The sequence below is a fragment of the Saimiri boliviensis genome, chromosome X (assembly GCF_048565385.1).
Source record: "Saimiri boliviensis isolate mSaiBol1 chromosome X, mSaiBol1.pri, whole genome shotgun sequence".
NCBI classification, from domain to species: Eukaryota; Metazoa; Chordata; class Mammalia; order Primates; family Cebidae; genus Saimiri; species Saimiri boliviensis.
The window spans coordinates 21,198,877-21,218,269 of record NC_133470.1 but is presented as its reverse complement, the minus strand read 5'-3'; the positions used below and the strand labels follow the sequence as shown (position 1 = coordinate 21,218,269).

The 19,393-nt window shown below is 38.5% G+C and overlaps 1 protein-coding gene across 12 annotated transcripts in view; it reads right to left on the bottom strand.

The window, feature by feature from the left end:
* Positions 1–204: 204 nt before the first annotated feature.
* ZFX (zinc finger protein X-linked) overlaps positions 205–19,393 on the bottom strand; it is a 61,956-nt gene continuing 42,767 nt past the window's right edge. For all 12 annotated transcript variants that reach the window (XM_074391795.1, XM_074391792.1, XM_074391797.1 and 9 more), the window contains 5 exons: positions 8,506–8,655; positions 8,131–8,274; positions 7,612–7,767; positions 6,949–7,089; positions 205–5,806 (listed from right to left, as the gene is read on the bottom strand). In XM_074391795.1, the coding sequence (XP_074247896.1) occupies positions 4,623–5,806; positions 6,949–7,089; positions 7,612–7,767; positions 8,131–8,274; positions 8,506–8,655 (1,775 nt within the window). In that variant the 3' untranslated portion in view covers positions 205–4,622. The remainder of the gene's footprint in view (positions 5,807–6,948; positions 7,090–7,611; positions 7,768–8,130; positions 8,275–8,505; positions 8,656–19,393) is intronic.

Below are 19,393 nucleotides of genomic sequence, written 5' to 3'. Positions count from 1 at the left end.
TGAAATTGAAGTTGGTACAGATGCTTTGCCTATACACAATAGTGTTTATGTTCCTTGGTGCTATTATTAGTGCTGAACTACTGAAGGGAGTCAATCACCTCCAGCTTTGAACAACTTGGATATTCATTAACTGTGTGACTTAAGCCTTCTCATTTTGAGTATGCGTGTATACTTTGTCTATAGCCAACACTCCACTAGTGTAACTTAAAACAAAATAGTAATTTATTTACAATAGGAAAGATGTCAAAAATAACAGGAACAATATATAACAAATCCAAGATTTTTATGAAAAAGGCAAACAATATATACACGAAACAAAAGATGAAACAAAATCCATAAGGTAAACTTAATTTGACCTCAAACAGTTGCAGAATGTGGCAAAATGGTTTTTTTGATTATGATTTCCTTAAGTAACCCTGGGCCAACTAAAACACACACACATCTTTCTCAGGCCTTCTCTTTTAAAGGCTGAAATTTCCTCTGAACCCAATTTACCTTTAAGGAATTTAACTATGGGAGGCCACACAAGATTTAGTAAGTGCAGGCTATTTACATGTGTGCTAAAGGATATGTACTTGTTGACTTGGCAGGCTCACACTTTTAAAACAGCAAACCGACGGTATAAACTACCGTCGGGGTCCTATTCTTCTCTCTCTGTTCACTTCTGATTTTTTTGTGATTTTCTCATCTACCACACTAAATGTTGAACCAGTCATCTTTTAGGTTCCTCAAGTGCTCTAAAAGTTTCCTAAGCTTGAACAGGCATCAGAATCACTTGGAGAACATGTTAAAACAAAGATAGCTGGGTCGCACACCAGTTTCCCAATTCGGTAGGACTAGCATGGGGCTGAGAATGTGCATCTTTAACAAAGTCCCAGGACATTAAGATGCTGCAGGCCACACTTTGAAAACCACTGCTCTGAAAGATTGCCCCCCTTTAAGATATTGATTAGCCATGTTTTTCCTTACATGAATGCTAGAATTTGTGGGAAATGCAATTGTTAATACTGAGATTCCCAAGTAACACAGATGCACATTATCTGACTGGTTGGAATCACAGACAGGTTAGGTATCATCTGTTGGACGTTCCATTACAACTTAAGTTTTTCAGCATGCTATGGTTTTGTCCAATTTATGGCTCTGGATAGTGACATTCACCACATTCCCTTGGTCATTTACCTAAAATTCTGATTTATTGTTTCAACTATTAGGCAAACATTTGCTTGTCCATACAGCTGGAAGAACTGCAGAATCTTGTCTATAAAACCAAAAATGGCACAACTCTCTCTTTTGATTCCTGACATTTACTTAACTGCCGATTTTTAACTGCAGCAATGACCACTCTCTGTTATGTTAGCGTCTACTAGAGTCCTCTCAACTGGGCACAAAGGGGTAACTTGAGGGCACAATTTCTGCTGTGGAGGTGGTTACAGGCCCCACTGATTAAATATGCTGTGAATTAATACTGAAATGAACTTTAAGTGCTCTCAAAAACCACTTTATGCATAGGTAATTCATCTCAGAGGAATTGGAGATGCTAATAAAACAAATCCTTTATGAAGATAAAAGAAAAAATGAATTCTAAGGACATGCTCATCAAAGTCCTCACCAATCACCTCTTAACTTCTCTGAAATACTACTTGCAAATTCACAGGACTGAAATATTACCAGTATTTGCATCTGAGTCACAAAATTCAAAGCAATCAAGCACTTTGCGTTCCACTGCTGCGTAAAAGGAATTAAGAAATGGGGGGATGAAAATAATCCACTGCTTTTGATGTTTATTAGGTTTACAAAAACTGTACATTTTTTTTTCTTAAGAAAAATCATTAACTTAGTACTGGTATCAAATAGACTAAACATTCAATAACAGGAAAATATTCTGATTTTTATTTTTGCACGTTATTCTCAAGTACACAATTACAATAATGTCACACATCCCTATATGATTTTCTTTTTATGTATTTTACTTTTTTTACAAAGTATACAGAGGGAGGGACATACAATATTTAATAGGGTATTTCTACAGAACAATAACTTATATTATGTCCTTGTAAAAATCTGTACCTCTTTAAAACATTTTAACTGAAGCATCCTTGTCTTTTTAGCTTTGCTAATCAAAATTGTTTTAAGAATTAAAACTAGGGCTGTAACTAATGTCAGTACATAACAGTGACTACAATTTCATTTTCTCTTTATACAGACAAATACATTTTATCATATTCACTTGACCAAACCCTTAAATATCTTTTAAAGGTTTTAATATTGTGCTTTAAAAAGAAAAAAAAGAACTGTGTATGATTCCAGAGTATGTAAGAGAAATATAAAATGCGTGAAGTGTTGTGTTCTTTATCTTTCAGTTTATTTAAAAAAAAAAGTTAAATGATCCAATCATTTATATTTTCTGTATTAATTTTATAGGATTTAAAATTAATACACTTCCACTTTCATTTAAATGTTTTTACATTACTTCTGGGAAAAATAAAAATCAAGGGAGATTTTTAAAGTTCTCACAAAAAAACAGACAGAGCTTTCAAGAATCGCAGGGCAACGAATTACGAATCATATAATTTTAAGTTCGTTAAAAACAAAACGAAACAAAACAAAAAACAACAGCACATTATGTGGGCCAAGAAGGTACAGGAATTTGCTATGAGATAGGCTAGGAAAACCCATGCCTTGACTTTGACTGGCATTTAGGCTAGAGTTCACACCTGCCTAAAGCACTTGATTTAAAACTAGACTAAGTCAGTCTAACACTTCAGAGGCTTGCCAAACACCAAATATTTTGATTTCTAACCCTAAAAATATAACTCTTGAATACAAACATCAATGGCAAAGAGAAAGATGAAAGGTAAAAACCTAAGCACAAAGGGGATGGAGCACCATAATGAGGTGGCAAGGCAGATACTGAGTGGGAAGACAATTTCTAGTTCTCCTACAACGTGCTAGATGTATATAAACCAACAGCCAATTGAAGGGACCCCAAAAACTGTTTTCTGTTCTCCAAGATGTCTCAGCACAACCAAGTTCTAATCAACAGAGTTCGTTTTATGAACGTATGACACTGATTCAGAACTGTTAAAAAATGCCAACTCTCAAAAAAACTGTGGAAGACTTAGTGATGTTCCAAATAAGGCCTCAGACTTTCCTTATCCACTTAAAACACATCTTTACCTTTTCATCAAGACCAACTTGAATAAGTTTTTAAAGTTTGCTAACTGTAACTGTCTAAGAAATAACAGATCAGGCTGAACTTGCCAAGTGTGAAGTGGTAATTAGCACCCGTTCTCTGGTCCACAGAGCTACCGCTGCTTTTCCATCCCCCTCACTAGATAAGACAGAGTTCCCTCTCAGGCTTCTCAAAGAGAACTGTGGGAGTCATGCCTGGATACTCATTTGCTTTTCAAAAATATATAAAGACATGGAGCTGAAACTGTATGAAAACATTATACCTAGAAACATCTTAAGCTCTATTTTTCAATTACCAAAGATATTTAAAAGAAAATACCTTTACTCTTTAAAAATACTAGTGTCCTTATTTTCCTTCTAATTCTTCACCTGAGTAGTCTCTCTGAAGAGCATGACTTACAAAATGCTCTCTCATGCATCCCTGGATCTTTCATGTTATTGTAAATTTAATACTTTTAATTATAGATTTTAAACAACTACTACTTGGGGTCGTGTGTATAAATATGTAAAGTAAGCAATACACACAGGTACAAGATATATATGTGTATATATATAATTCAGGGTACATTTACATATATAAAGTTGCAAAAGATCCTATAAGCCACAAGTTACCTCAAGGAGATTCCAAACTGCAGTCCTCAGTACGTGTCATTTGCAGCACACAACCATTCCAAGACGAAGCCGCACAGACAGAATAATCAAAATACAACAGGATGAAGCAAAATTTTTCAACAAGGTTTTCTAAAAGTTTGCTATGCTGACAAAAGATGTAAATAATCCAAAGAAAGCCAAAAGAAGTATGATTTTATCTGCTAAACAAAATGAAAAGTAAACACAAACCCAGCCACTGTTCTTTACTCAGCAAAGCCAGGGACGCAAAAGCTCAAACGGCAACTTTCACTGTCAAGTGGTCTGAAAATATTAACCAAGACAAGTAAATGACTTCCATCTTATGATAATTAGACCTGACTGTAAAATCTCCCATTTATATTAGTAGATGTCTCTGACGATTTTATTGTGAGAAATGCATAGGGAAAAATAATGAGTCAACATGAATACTTTCAGAGTTACCAATGTAAAGTTACCTTAAGTTAATGGTCTTAGAAGAGTACCATCAAGGTAAGCAAGGTAAATATTTAAATAAATATAAAACTTCTAAGATATAAAAATTCAGTATAGAATCAGGGATTACTTTATTAAAAGTAACTAGCACGTTGCCAGTTTTCCCCATTTATTAAACAAACTGAATAGAATTCAGAACACACTACTGAACAAAATGTATATTAAAAAAAGTCAACTAGAAGCAGTAAATATATTTGTACACAGCATAAACCAATATACAGTATTGTATGTGAATGAGATTGATTGGCTTTAAAATGAATTTTCTGCTTCAAGGCCAATTATCTCTACAAACGTCTGCAGAAGTATCGTTAGGGCAGGCCAACTTCTTTATGATGTCGCATTATGTGCTGGTTCTTTTCTGAAGGTCTTCGGAAGCCTTTCTTGCAGTATTCACACCGGTGAGGATAGTCTTTTGTGTGAATGGAAATAACATGCCGTTTAAAGCCTGAGGCATCTGTAGTGCTATACTCACAGTACTCACACTGATACACTTTCCTGCCACTGTGTGTCTTCATATGCTTTTTAAGCTCATTCTGTTGCCTGAATCCCTTTCTACATCTCTTACACCTAAACGGAAGATCCTTTGTGTGAACTGAGAGAATATGGCGACTTAGAACAAAAGGATCTGCAATCTTAAAGTCACAATGTCTACACTGGTGCATTTTTTTGCCCTTGTGGGCAGCCACATGTTTCTTGAGTTCTGAAGGCCTGTGAAAGCCTTTATCACACATATCACACTTATGGGGGTAGTCTTTCGTGTGAACTGAAATTATGTGTCGTTTCAAATCACTCGAGTTCGAACTCTTGTGGTCACAATGCAAACACTGGTGTGTTTTGCTTTCTTGGTGGATAAGAGCATGTTGCTGCACCTCTTTGGTATCCGAGAAAGTCAGAAGACAAACGTCACACTTGAATGGCATCTCTTTACTATGCTTAGTTTTTACATGCGTTTTCAAGTTAGAAGAGTCTGCAGACCTGTATTCGCAGTACTGGCATTGGTACGGCTTCTCCCCAGTATGGATTCTCATGTGCTTTTTGAGCTCTGACGGGTGACGAAAACCCTTACCACACTCCACACAAATATGAGGAAAGTTCTTGCTGTGGACCGCCAAGAGGTGGCGATTCAATAGCCCTTGCTCAGCTGTCTCGTATTCACAGAATTTACACTTGTGCATTTTGTTGGCTCCTTTTTCCTTATGCACCATTTTGTGAGTAAACAAAGCCCCTGCGTGAGAGAAATGCTTCCCACACTCATCGCATTCGATGGCCTTCTCTGCCTTGCTGGTTAGCTTGTGGCTCTCCAGGTGGTTGTGTAAACTTATCTTCTTGTTGGTAGTGTAATCACAGTCAGTACAGCGGTACTTCTTCTTGGCAAGGTGTTCGGGATGGTTTTTCATGTGCCTTTTCAAAAAACCTCTCGACTTAAACTTCTTCCCACAAATCATGCAAGGATAGACAGTCAAAGGATGTCCATCAGGGCCAATAATTATTGCTAAGAAAGGGAAAGAAAGGAGTATCAGTGCTCAAACCAAGTTCTGTTCCAGTTTCTTCATGAATGTAACAGATATGTACTGACCACTGTTGGTCAAGGACTCCTAAGTTGGGCTATTTGCTACTTAGCATTCCTTTTACTGTTTTTCAACATGAGATATAGCAACCTAGTCATAAAGAGAAAATGGTCTGAAAACTTCATTCACGGGGACTGTACCACCTTCACTCCCTCTAGTTTAATATAATTAATGAATATGTAACTTCCATCAATTCGTGATTAAAGCTATAGCAATTTAGAAATTGGTGGAAAATTAGTTGGGTGCGGTGGCTCACACCTGTAATCCCAGCACTTTGGGAGGCCAAGGCAGGCAGATCATCTCAACTCAGGAATTCAAGACCAGCCTGGCCAACATGGTGAAACCCCATCTCTACTAGAAATACAAAAATCAGTGAGGCACGGTAGCACACATCTGTAATCCCAGCTACACGAGAGGCTGAGGCAGAAGAATCACTTGTACCCAAGAGGCGGAGGTTGCAGTGAGTTGATACTGTGCCATTGCACTTCAGCCTGGGCAACACAGCAAGATTCTGCCTCAAAAAAAGGGGGAAACTGGTGGGAAATTATTCGTAAAAATAAACTTGGTTACAAAAATTTCCACTGTTTATTCCAAAAACCATAACTTACATTAACTTACAGCAAAGTTTAAATATACCCATAAAATTTTTAATATGCAAATCATCATGTAAAAACAGGAATATGTCATAATGAACTAAAGTACTTATCCTGCTGCTCTGTAAATTATGCCTGCTTTATGCTGACATAATTAGATTCTCTAAATATGTTAAATTTTAAAAGTTAATGCTTGTAACATATTTGAGGGATTTCATTCCATGTACACATCAAACTCATCCAAGTTTTGAATTTTTCTCATCCATGTTTGAGCCATCTCCTGTTTCTTTTTATCCAAGGAAATCATTCATGAATATCAATGAATTCTGAAAATTATATTTTCAAGTTCAATAGACAAAGCTACATATGATCTAGCAGCTAAAATGCCATTGTGACACCCCTGTGGATACATACTAGAGTTTCCTCTGAGAGCTCGCAGAGCACGCTGCACCATGGAACTCGTGCGCCCTCACCTGTTTGGTACTGCCTGGAATCAGGTCTTCTCCTTTTCTTTGGTTTTTGTTTAGCCAGTCTGCCGAGGCCAGCAGACTCATCTATGTGCAAGAGGGCACTTGCAGTGCCATTCCGGTTTTCAATTCCATCAGAATTATTACCTGACAATGCGCATTAAAAAACAAAATTATACAGTATTATAAATTCTAAAGAATTAGGAATTCTTTATTAACTACAACAACGAAAAGTAAGCCATGATACTCATGAATGACAGAAATTCCCCATTCTAGGTCATGGGTTTTATGAGCACATTTATTATAGCGAGGCCGTAGGAAACGCCAAGCTTCCAAAGCTAAAAAATGCATGTCAGCATTTTGCCCCATGGACTCCCTTGTTGTCTCCCAAAATTATAAAGTCATGGGCCAAATATGATGAAAAGTTTCAGCCTGAAAGCCTGTGTACTTCTTGCAGTACTTCCTTCTACATAATATACACATGAAGAAAATTCCTGTTAAAAATAAAGACAAATAGTAGACTTTATACTCTTATTCAAATCAAATAATCCTTACAGGATACTGGAATTTCAGATTTCTGAAACCTAAGACCACAGAAACCATTATTCAATCATGGATTCATGTTCAAGAACCAAGTTCTTCAATGCTAAGAGCTGCTGGGCAACTTACCATAAGCTGCTGCCCATGCGATCGGCATGAAGGTTTTGATTTCATTGTCATCCATTTGCTGCTCATGCACAGCGGCAGCGGCTGCGGCGGCCGCAGCAGCATCTTCCTCTCCTACGATCACTTCCATATAAACTTCATCAGCGATTTCAGCAACATCTAAGTAGAAAGTTACAAAAACTTCTGTGACCAGGTTTACAGAGATCACAGTAAAGAGGTTTTTATTTGAATTCAGTTAATACACAAATAGAAAGAAGGTCCAAATATTACATACCTAGAACATAGCTTTCATGTAGTAAGCACTCAATAAATATTTGTTGAATGAATCATTCACTTCTTGGTTTTCACCATAATTTGGTTTTAAAGCAACATTATAAGCATACATAAAGAGTCACTGATGTTTCACTTGGAATGTAGTAGCATAATAATCTCTAAAATAATGCTACTTATTTCAAACATTGGCCACTTAAAAAAAGCTCCAGAAACATAAAATTTTCTCCCACAAAAAGGCCACCTACTTACTTAAATCTTCATCTTCTGGCTGAGAGTCATTGACAGTCATATAAACCATCTTTTCCCTGGGAACACGAATACTGCTGTTCTGATCAAGCAGTTCAACTCCATGATCATTCTCAGGCTCACTCTCCACAATGTCTACAGTTCCACCTATCAGGGAAGAAGACAGCTTCAATAATTTATTGAAAACTTCATTTCCACCTGTTTCTTCCTACATGCTTTCCTTATTACTTTTTACAAACTTTGCTTTTACTACACTGAAATTCTTATATAAAAGTTACTTCAGAAGAGACTCCAAATGTTCTCAATCTAAATAACCCAAAAGTAATCAGGCTGAAGCATTTGGATGCGAATATATAATGTCTAAACATTTCTTCTTACCTAAGTCATCTTCTCCAGGGTCAGCTTTAAAAATGTACACCTTGATGACCTCAGGGCAAGAACCATCCACTTTACAAGGATCAATTTCCGACTCTGTGTCCATGGTCATTCCAGAAGAACCATCGTGTTCTATTTTGCCAGCATCATCCACTAAAAAGGAAGGAAATAAATGACAAATAATAATAGCAGATATTTAAATAAAATATTACTGTTTGCAAAAGTTCTTTTACAAATATAATCTCTAACTTGATTCACATAAAATTGGATTTTACACCAGGCGCAGTGGCTCACACCTGCAGTTCCAGCACTTTTGGAGGCCGAGGCAGGCAGATCATAAGGTCAGGAGATCAAGACCATCCAGGCTAACACAGTGAAACCCTGTCTCTACTAAAAATACAAAAAAAGTAGCTGGGCACAGTGGCGCGTGCCTATAGTCTCAGCTACTTGGGAGGCTGAGGCAGGAGAACTGCTTGAACCCAGGAGGCAGAGATGGCAGTAAGCTAAGATCATGCCGCTGCACTCCAGCCTGGGTGACAGAGTGAGGCTCTGTCTCAAAATAAAAAAAAAATTGGATTTTACCTAGGCCAGTAGAAGATTCAATGAATATATTCCTAAAGACTTCTCAAAACGGAATCAGATATTAAAGCAAAAACTATACACAGAGAAAACTCTGCAGTAGCCTAGAAAACTGTAAGTAACAAAAGAATATACTTATAGCCTTTGCTAAGCCACAAGGTAAAAGCACCCCTAATTAAAGATTCAGTCTAATACTAAAATCTTAAAAGAACTGGCCAAGTGCAGTGGCTCACTCCTGTAATCCCAGAACTTTAGGAGGCCAAGGTGGTTAAATCACTTGAGGCCAGGAGTTCAAGACCAGGCTGGGAAACATGGCGAAGCCCCCATCTCTACCAAATTATATATATATATATCTCACACACAGACACACACACAAATTAGCTGGGCATGTGGCACATGCCTGTAGTCCCAGCTACTCGGGAGGCTGAGGTGGGAGGATCACATGTGCCTGGGAAGCAGAGGTTACGGTGAGCCAAGATCACACCACTGCACTCCAGCCTGGGTAACAGAGTGAGACCCTGCCTCAAAACAACAACAACAAAAAAACTTAAAAGAATGTCCTAGAGGTAAAATCAAGAAATAGTCTTCATAGAAATATTTTATAAGCACTATTTCATGGTCACTATTCTTGAATATCATTTGATATGATCTATTTCCAAAAGAATAATACATTTGAAAATAATCAAAATATGATTGCCAGAAAGGTATACTGCAATAAGATGGTCAACAGAAATTCAAGTTCAATCTGCTTAAATTTAAATATGCATAATGTATACAAACAACTTTAGTTTATCACAATAATGAGTCTAGGTCCTTGCTGGCAAATGCAGCAATGCATGAATTCAAACATATTCTCATACACCCATTGCCCTCATAAATGAAGGTATAGCCTACATATGTTAAAAAATGAATAAACGACAGAGAGACAGAGAAAAGGAGAAAGAAAAAAAAGAAAGAAAAATAAAAAGAAAAGAGATACATATGATTTCCAGTAGTAGAGACTCAGTAGATATACAACAAACATCACATTAATTTTTTAATTTTTTTAATTTCATATTTTATGTATTTGTTTATTTTGAAAGAGAATCTCTGACACCCAGGCTGGAGTGCAGTGGTGCAATCTTGGCTCATGCTGCCTCCTGGGTTCAAGTGATTCTCCTGCCCCAGCCTCTTAAGAAGCTGGGATTATAGGTGCCCGCCACCACACCCAGCTAATTTTTGTATTTCTAGTAGAGATGAGGTTTAATCATGTTGGTCAAGCTGGTCTCAAATTCCTGACCTCAAGTGATCCACCCACCTCGGCCTCCCAAAGTGCTGGGATTATAGGTGTGAGCCACCACGCCTAGCCAAACATCACATTTTTAAAGCTTTGTAAAAGTAGCCAAGGAAGTAAGTGTGCTGTTATTCACAGGACCTGGAAAATAAAGTCCCCCAAAATGATGTCTTCAAATAACAGACTCTGATTTTGAATACCAAAAGCATAATCCCCATATAATGTAGCCTTATGTTACACAGTGACATCTCTAGCTCAACAAAAAGTGTGGCAAAGACTAATGAAAAGTTCGCACCCAATTCAATTTAGTTTATCACAAAAGCTGGATTTTTCAATATTGAGTCCATTAGTGAAACACTGAAGGAATGTTCTCTCTGCTCTAGGCCCAACAGGCCTATGTGGCACAGTAGAAGACTAACTAGAGGGGATCAGGACTGAGTCCCAGAAAAGGCGGCTCACTGAGCTTGTCCGAAATGCCCACAACAAGCCTTTTCATTTCCCCTCTGCCCTTTTAGTTTCCTTTCTGGTGTTCCTCTACCAGATATATCTGTTTTCCTTTTGGGTGGACAGTAATGTTTTATTCAGTTCAACAAACAGTGAATCACAACTGTATTAGACTCTAGGCTAGGTACTGGAGATGCAAACATGAAAGTCAAGGGCTCCAGAAGTTTGGTCTTGTAGGAAAGTGGACAACAGCTATTTTTAAATGCAGTAATAATAATGCAGCTACCACTTACTAAATGATTATGGTAAGTACTATTCAATATTTACAACCCTGTGAGGCAGGTGGTACAATATTCTCTACATTTTACAGTGGAGCAAACTGAAGTTTAGAGAGGTTGAATAACTAATCTGGAGTCACACAATTCATATCTCAAACTACGTTAGTCCCAATCAGGACTCATCAACTTCTGGAATTTGGAGCATAGGGTTTAAATCGGTAGAGGCCAACTGTGATTTATGAAATATAAAAAAAATAGTATAACAATCTAAACATGCTTTCTTTTCATGGAAATCAAATGAATGTGCTCATGACTCAAGCAGGCATAATCAGTATTGCAACCACAGCTGGGTAGTGGTAGTTCTGACCACTGTAACTTTTAAAATTCAGTCATCCCTTGTGTAATTTACACCTGTTATACCAAGACAGAACTCAGATTCTGACATCTTCGAAATGATACTTCTGCCAATCCTGTCGAGATCTCTATCAGATCCAAAAGCTGTGTTTACCTAATCAAAATTCTTACACAGAACATCAAGAATGAATCTAGAATCTCAAAAGCCAACATTCAAAAGCAGAAATACGGCCGGGTGCAGTGGCTCGCGCCTGTAATCTCAGCACTTTGGGAGGCCAGGATACTCGGATCATGAGGTCAGGAGTTAAGAGACCAGTCTGACCAACATGATGAAACCCCATCTCTACTAAACATACAAAAATTAGCCAGGCTTGGTGGCACACGCCTGTAATCCCAGCTACTCAGGAGGCTAAGGCAGGAGAACTGTTTGAACCTGGGAGGCAGAAGTTGCAGTGAGCCAAGATTGAGCCACTGCACTCCAGCCTGGGCAACAGAGTGAGACTTTGTCTCAAAAAAAAAAAAAAAAAAAAAAAAAAAAGGTGAAAATACAGTGACAATTTCTCAACTTAACTTCTGACTTATTGAGAAACAAGACTATCTACATCCCAAACAAATTACTGGCAAAGAAAGGTTGAAAATGGCATCCCCAAACCTTTGTCATGTGCAAACATAAAAATTATAAAATTTCATCAGCTTGCTTTATATGCAAAGTTCAAGAATCCCAAACTCTAGGCCACTGACAGCAGTTGTTGTTTTGGTCTATTTTTGACATCATTAATCAGCAAACGAGATTTTAATACACCTTCAGTTTCAAAACCAAACAAGTCACTTAAAAATGCACTTGTTCATAAATTATACTTTTCCTTACATACTATTCAAATGAAGGTCATTTATGAGAAAAAAGCAAAAGCTTGCTTATATACATTGTAAGATGACATTAAAGTTGAACCCTTTAATGCAACCTTTAATAAATTGATATAGAAAATGTAAGAGGATGAGAGAAATGACTGGCAAACATCATTGTGCACTGTGCACTGATCACTGCCATGGGAACAAAGGAACGATACCTCACTCAGGTTGGGAGAAAGTGAAGGGCACTTAATTCAGGTAAAGGGACAAATGCAGGGAGACACAAAATGGCGTGATGGTAAGGGAATGCATGGTTCAATATTGCTGCAATGTGAGGGTAAAGTGTGTCACAGGGCATGGCAGGAAATGCAGCTGACTGCTAAGCTGAAGCCAGGTCATGAAGGGCCTCGTGCACAAGCAGAGGGACTCGGACTTTATCCTCGCAGGCCAAGGGTCTCAATCTGGTCAGGTGTCAAAATCTCTTAGGGAATTTAAAAGCAAAGCATCCAGTCCAGCAGCTCTACAGAATCAGAATCTGCAGGGCTGGGATCCGATATATATGGACAGATTTAGGGGCGCCCTGCCTCTGGGACTCTTGATAGGCAGGAGAACATCTACTGCAGGGATTGGGAGATTTTCAGGCAGAGCAGTGACTAAGGCAGATGCCCATTTTGCTGGTCTTGGAAAGGTAGATCCAAAGAGATCAAAACATGAAGCTGACTTAAGTCTACTACACTAATGCAGGTGATGATGAGGCTTTGAATCAGGACAGAGGTAGTACAACTGGGGGAGTGGGCTGGACTTGGGGCCTATCTTGGGACTAAAATGAGTAGAACTTGGTATCTGACTGAAAACCCAACATGACAAAGGAGCCAAGGCAAACTGGGTGTTTTTGTTTTGTTTTTTGTTTTTTGTTTTTTTTGAGACGGAGTTTCGCTCTTGTTACCCAGGCTGGAGTGCAATGGCGCGATCTCGGCTCACCGCAACCTCCGCCTCCTGGGTTCAGGCAATTCTCCTGCCTCAGCCTCCTCAGTAGCTGGGATTATAGGCACGCGCCACCATGCCCAGCTAATTTTTTGTATTTTTAGTAGAGACGGGGTTTCACCATGTTGACCAGGTTGGTCTCGATCTCTCGACCTTATGATCCACCCACCTCGGCCTCCCAAAGTGCTGGGATTACAGGCTTGAGCCACCGCGCCCGGCCTAAACTGGGTGTTTTTAACTTAGGTGACTGAGTGACTGGGGTAAGAAATGTGAGAGCAATGAGGAAAAGGATCTCTCTTCCTGCATGTTTGCTTAATTAACTTAAGGTCCCAAGGATAACATCCTCAAAAGCCCTCAGAACCAGCGCTTGTCACTATCACATTGTGCTCATGGCACCCTTTGCTTGCTTGCTTCTCTCGGAATACATGATTCATTGTGTGGCCACTGTCCGGTTTTCCTCCCCATCTTTCCCACTGACACAGCAGAATCTGTATTTTCATTACTCAGTCTTTTAAGACCCAGTCTGGTAATAGTAGATGCTCAGAATATTGATGAATCAACAATTCACTGAATGAATGAGATGTGAAGCCAGCCGTTTAATATTCAAGTCTGAAAGTGGGAGGCTGACACAGTTTGGGGAGCCCTCAACTGTGTTAACTAAGCCTTGCCATCATGCAGTGAGAATCTGCAGTGTGAGGACAGAGTCCCGGGAATGCCATAGTTTAAGGGAGCGGCAAGAACAGTTCACAAAGAAACCAGAGAAGGGAAAGCTGGAGAGGGTGGTAGAAGGGCATGAAGGAAATGCAGGAACCCTAGTAAGGCCCATGGCAATAATGCAGCACCACACAAGTCAAGAAGGAACATGGAGGAGGAATGTCCACTGCAGTAGCCTGAGGCTGATGTTCTTGATGAAAATTGGTGGAGTGAAGGCTGAATGGGGTCAGACTAGGGTGGGTTAAGGAGTCAATGGAACATGCGAGTTTCTTCAAGTCTAGTTTTAAAAAGGCAAACAAAGGGACAATAACTAGAATGGGTTGCAGGGTCAAGGACTTTTCCGTTTAGTATTAATAGATAAAAAATACTCAAGAATGCTCTGTGGGAGAAAACAGAATAGAAAGTGAGAGGCTGAAGCCAGAGGACATGATGAAATTTTGGGATCCAGATCTCAGAGCAAAGGGGATGAATGACACTGGAGCAAAGATGAAGGAATTTTCCTTAAATAGGAGGAGAAACATGCTACTGTTCTGAGACTTGAATGAGAATGTAGCTATGCTATGTTTAGGGAAGCAGGGAAGGTGATAATGCAGAAAGCGTCAGTTTATGGCTGGTGGTTCAATCATAGTTATGAAACAGGAGGCAAGAACCTGGGTAATTAGTGAGAGAACAGTAGACTGGGTTAAGAGCTTGAGAAACTAGAGAAAATGAGTGATCCAAGACAAGCTTAAGGATATGAAGGTTCAAAGAGTCCAACTGGTTAAATTCTTTGCAGTTAAAAAACAACTACAGGTTCTCTAAACGCTGGACGTTAACTATCTAAAGTATCTTGATTATGCTTTATAAAAATGGTTTGTAGGGGGAAAGAGTATTAATGTTCTTACTTCTGGACTGATGTGTACTTACCCTTTTTCAAAGCTATTTTTATGCCATACCCAGCTAACTGGGCCAAGGTTATTTTCTTAAAGGTGGTTTGGAATTTCAAACTGAGGTAGCAATGGAGGGATAAAATTATCACCAAACCAGGCGGAAGAGTGCAGACTAACTCTGCAACATCTTTGGAGAACTCAACTCTAAACAGTTTGATACCGTTGATAAAGCTGGCCTCTTTTGAGAAGGTTTGTCAAAACTGATTCTAACAAGTGCTGGAAAATCCAATGTCCTTGTGTTTACAAAGAACATGGCCAGGCTTATTGTTTCTGCGTGTCAGTTTGTACCCTTCAGATTCAACCTCTGATGACTAGAAAATCCAATCATTTTAGAGCTTCCAAAATGTCATGGTTTTACCTGTAACTTGAAGTAAAAGACCTTTGTTTGCTTTCACAAATGTGTGGGAAAACACATTCCAAATACATGAGCTTACCTGGTAGCAAAGCTATTCTATTACATACGTATAATTCACCTTCAGATTTTCAGTTTGAAAATTTACTAACTCAATCTACAAAATTATTCTGAATATTAAATGTTACAGGAATGATTTATCTTTAAAAAAGATACTCTGATGGTCCTGTTAAGTACTCAAAATTTCACTGGATTTTAAAGCTACCATTATTACAAATGAATTGCTAAAAACAAAGACGGCTTCGATAAAATTGAGTCATTGTACCTATGATTCCTGCATAAGTGCCTTCTCCTAATGTAGTAATAAAGAACTAGAGCTTTAGAATAAGGCCTCTCCAAAATAGAAGAGCATAATTTCTGGAAATTAAGACTACTTCTAATAATAACTACCATTTGCATGGCATTTTACAATTTCCTTAGCATTTTTTACATTTTTAAATTTCATTTGATTCTCATCTTTTCCAGATAAAGCAATACAGGCTCTGAAATGGCATGTGATTTGCCCAAAGTCAGTGAGCTACTAAATGACAGGTGGAAGAGAAAGTGAGGTGCCTGTCTTTAGAACGCAGACCTTTAACTTCATCTTCTGATTTTTAAAGAAATGTATGTTTACTGTGTAAAATTTAGTATTAAAAGTTAATTATCAATAATCCCACCAAGCAGAAATTCTATCATGTTAGTAAACTTCTCTCCCATCTTTTTCTATTCTTTTTGAAAAAGTAATATTGGTATCATAGTTTCCTCAAGCTTTATATAATAATCTTTATATTTCACCTAATATTTTAAATCTCAAAACTGAAATTTTAACTTATCAACTATCTCATTAGTAGGAGTGTACTATAGTAAAATACAGGTATATATTATAATGCTTCAAGGAAGCTTCAGTAAAACCCCTCTAAAGACTGAAAATTAGGAGATGATTATATGCAATGCTAGGAAATACTGAGATATGTAGTTCATTAAGATTTCAGAAAACCTAGTAGTTTTTGGTAAATAAAACTTATGTGGGAGGGCGGGGAGAGACACCCCATTTCAAGTAAACTGTTAAAGGAATGTTAATCTAATAAAAAAATTAGCAGATCTGAACTCATTCTTACATGGAGAACATCATTTCATGGCAAACCTATATAGTAAGGCATGATGGTGGTCATGATGGACAGTGAGAACAAACATTTACTGAGCACATATCACACACCAAGCACAAAGCTAAGCCTTTAAAAGCATACGTTTACTCTTCACAACAACTCTTATGAAATAGGAAATACTGTTTTCTTATTCTCACCTCTCTAAACTTCCAGGCAAATTTCATTATAATTTTGCCAAAATAAAAAATGTATATAGCCGGAAATAAAAAATGTATATAGCCGGGCTTAGTGGCTCACATCTGTAATCCCAACACTTTAGGAAGCCAAGGCAGGCAGATTGCTTAAAGTCAGTAGTTCAAGACCAGCCTGGACAACATGGTGAAACCCTGTCTCTACAAAAAAAATACAAAAATTAACCAGGTGTGGTGGTGCGTACCTGTAGTCCCAGCTGCTTGGGAAGCTAAAAGTGGAAGGATGGATTGAGCTCAGAAGACAGGGACTGCAGTGAGCTATGATCACACCATCACATTTTTATTTATATATAATTTTTAAATACTATATGTTTAATACTACATATATTTCTACATTACATATATACAGTATTTGCACTGGAATTGCATTTTGTCTAAATTAACATAATAAAAGATATACATAATGAAAAACATAGTAATTGCCTAATCTCTCAAGATCAAGTTGTAAAGTTTATTTACCTTCCCCAAGGAACAAAATAATGACTTTTAGTTGATTTCCCTCTCCCAAGATTTCCCACCAAACATCTTTAGACACTGCTGTCATTCAGCCTTCCTAAAGCAAAGATCCAGTCACCTTATTCTCTAGCACAGAAGGGTTCCTCATTTCCTACCAAGTAAAATACAAATTACATAGTTTAGCAACCAACCTCTGGCCAAACTGCCTCTGTCCTGTCCCTCCCAGTAGTTTCCATAGACCCTATGTGCCCTAAACTTAAAGAGTACATTTTTATTTCCATTCCTTTATGCTTTTTGCTCTTTAAAAAAAAAAAAAAAAAAAAAAAAAGCTGGGCGCGGTGGCTCACACCTGTAATCTCAGCACTTTGGGAGGCCGAGGTGTGCGGATCACAAGGTCAGGAGTTCTAGACCAGCCTGGCCAACATGGTGAAACCCTGTCTCTACTAAAAATAATACAAAAATTAGTTGGGTGTGGTGGCACATGCCTGTAATCCCAGCTACTTGGGAGGCTGAGGCAGGAGAATTGCTTGAAGCCGGAAGGCGGAGGTTACAGTGAGCTGAGAAGGCGCCACTGCACTCCAGCCTGGATGAAAGCGTGAAACACCACCTCAAAAAATAATAAATAAATAAATAAAAGGTCGCTTGTGACCAATTCTTGGCCCTTATGTGACTTGCAGCGGCAGCATCTGACAGATGCTCACTCTGTGATTCACTTTCCTCACTTGGCTCCCATGACTCAAACTCTTGGTTTCCTCTCATCTCACTAATACCTTAATGACCAAACATTTACTTGAAGATTAGCATTCATATACTTAACAAATGAATGTTGCGTGCGTACTCTATATGCTGGGCAGTGATGTAGCACTTGGGATACAACAGTGAACAAAACACAGGGAAGTTGCCTTCTCACTCTTGGCTGAAGCTTCCTCTTACCGCCTCGTGCTACAAACTCCAGAGCTTAGTCCTCAGTCTTAGTTTGTCTACAATCACTCCTTTGGTCATCTCATGACTTCAATTTCATCTATGTACCATTAACTCCCAAATTTACATCTCCACTCTAGACCTGTCCATAACTCAGATTTGTACATGCATCTCCTCTTTGATGTCTAGCAGATGTTTCAAAAATAAGTTTCTGCTCAAATGTTACCTTCTCAGCAAAACCCTGACCGTACTTGTAAGCCAAATCCCCCTTATATTGCTTTTTACCTCAAGTCTGTATCACCTTATGATATGCTATATCACTCATCTATGTCTGTGTACCTCTGCCAGAATGTAATGTTTAAGAGGCAAAGAAACTTCCCTGTGTTTTGTTCACTAATATATCCCAAGTACCTACAACACTGCCCAGCATATAGAGTAAGAGTAAGCACGTAACATTCATTTATTAAATATATGAATGCTAATCTTCGTAAATGTTTGGTCATTAAGATATTAGTTCTTAACCCTATTAAAAAAAAAAAAAAAGCCAGATGCAGTGGCTCACACCTATAATCACAACACTTTGGGAGGCCAAGGTGGGAGGATTGCTTCAGCCTGGGCAACATAGTGAGACCACCTCTAAAAGAATTTTTAAATTAGCCAGGCATGTTGGTATGGGGCTGTGGTCCTAGCTCCTCAGGACACTGAGGTAGGAGGATCACTTCAGCCCAGGAGGTCAAGGCTGTGAACAATGAGCCTATTCTAACTTACTCTGGAAAGTCTAATAGTCTTACTACCTAATTACCAGAATGTTTTTTAAAACTTCTAACTCCAAAATACAAAAAAAAAAAAAAAAACCCTGTAGAATAGACTTGATATTATTCAACATCATCAGGGTCCCTGTGTGGGTGGCTATTTAATACCCAATGAAGGCTGGTGCAGTGACTCACGCCTGTAATCTCAGCACTTTGGGGCCAAGATGGGATGGTCACCTGAGATCAGGAGTTCGAGACCAACCTGGCCAACATGGCAAAACCTCGTCTCTATTAAAAATACAAAAATTAGCTGGGTGTGGTGGTGCACACCTGTAATCCCACCTACTCTGGAGGCCGAGATAGGAGAATCACTTGAACCCAGGAGGTGGAAGCTACAGTGAGTCAAGATCGCACCACTGCACTCCAGCCTGGGAGACAGAATAAGACCTCATCTCAAAAAAAATACGCAATGAAGATATCAAAGATGGGTATCTCCTCCTAAAAGGGTATCTAAGCAACTATTATGTCCCAGGCACTATGGTAAGTAGTTTCCCTGTATTATGAAATCAGTGACAACCACCCCAGAACTTAGATGTTTTATCTCTACTTG